General features: G+C 35.4%; 1 protein-coding gene across 1 annotated transcript; it reads left to right on the top strand.

Moving 5' to 3' along the window:
* Nucleotides 1-538: 538 nt before the first annotated feature.
* On the top strand, nucleotides 539-955 carry LOC147387278 (late embryogenesis abundant protein At1g64065-like). The gene has a single exon (XM_086421527.1). The coding sequence runs from the start codon at nucleotides 539-541 to the stop codon at nucleotides 953-955; it is 417 nt and encodes a 138-aa protein (XP_086277653.1).
* The last annotated feature ends 314 nt before the right edge of the window (nucleotides 956-1,269 follow it).

The raw sequence follows: 1,269 nt of genomic DNA, 5'->3' as shown, positions 1-1,269 counted from the left end.
ACAAACTATATATCTAAACACAATATGAGACTGACAGTGCCTTGGTTAAACCACCCACGGTTCAAGCCAAACAAATACTCCATACACAAAAACCTAAATAAAAAATTATATAATACCACTACATTGCTTTCATCTCCATGAACCATAAACTAATGATATCCCAGCCTTCCACTGACACAATGTTATACCCATCATCCTTAATTAAACCATATAATTCACCTATAAACAATCCCCATCACTACCTTGTTTATAAACACCAGGTCATGTAGAAAGATCAATGTTCCTGGGTTCAAATCAATTCTCGAACTGCGACTTGGCGTTGCACCTATTCCGATTCAAGCCAAATAAATTCTCCATTAGTTAATTCAAGCCCAAGATCATGGAAAGTGGTAAGAAATCATATAGAGGCCTCAAAATCTGTTGTGGGGTGACTACATTTATTTTGCTTATTTTCTTAGTTGTATTAATAGTCATTTTCCTTACAATCTTAAGGCCTAAACAACCCCAAATCATTTCACTGCCCGTTTATCTTACGAAAATGGAATTCGTAGTTTTCCCCGTTGTAAAGCTAAATGCAACATTAGCACTTTCACTTACCATTAACAACCCTAATTATGGAAAATTCAAGTACAAGGACACTACAGCTTATGTTGACTACCATGGGGAGGTCGTGGCAGAAGCGCCAATCAAGGGTGACACAATACCCGCACGTGGGAAGCATAACATTAGCACTTCCGTGGAAATAATTGGTGACAAGGTGATATCAAATCCTTATTATCATGTTGATTTTGGCATGGGGATGTTGAACTTCACATCGTTGACCATCGTGCATGGAAAAGTTAACGTATTTAAGATATTAACGATGCATGCAATAGCTCATACTATATGTAATATCTCTGTCTTTGTTCAATCTAAGACGGTCGATTCCGTATGCAGATCCAAAATCCTTGTATAATTATTTGAAATTTATTATTATTTAATGGATTACGACAATAAGATTGTAGGCCTTGACATAAGAAATTGTTCCTACTTGTAGTCATTGCTAGTTGATTGTAATTTAATATATTGACTAAAGATATGGCTTTAGATAGAATTGAATTTGTTCAAACGGCCCCAAATTCTGGGAATAAGGCCTTGATGATGATGATTATTTCGTATTTAATATCTTGGTTCATTGCATCCATTCCCTCATCTTATGAATAATGGATTTAATTACTTCTGTCCTTTTATGTCCTAATTATGCGATTTAAGATATTCAATTTGCGGCGA

This window comes from Akebia trifoliata, chromosome 13 (assembly GCF_017979445.1).
Source record: "Akebia trifoliata isolate Shusen 1 chromosome 13, ASM1797944v1, whole genome shotgun sequence".
In the NCBI taxonomy this organism is placed as follows: domain Eukaryota; kingdom Viridiplantae; phylum Streptophyta; class Magnoliopsida; order Ranunculales; family Lardizabalaceae; genus Akebia; species Akebia trifoliata.
Note: the sequence above shows the minus strand (reverse complement) of the source record. Positions and strands in the feature narration are given on the sequence as shown.

Excerpts from the sequence above, each read along its gene's own strand:
- LOC147387278 (XM_086421527.1), top strand. The coding sequence starts at position 539 with ATGGAATTCGTAGTTTTCCCCGTTGTAAAGCTAAATGCAACATTAGCA.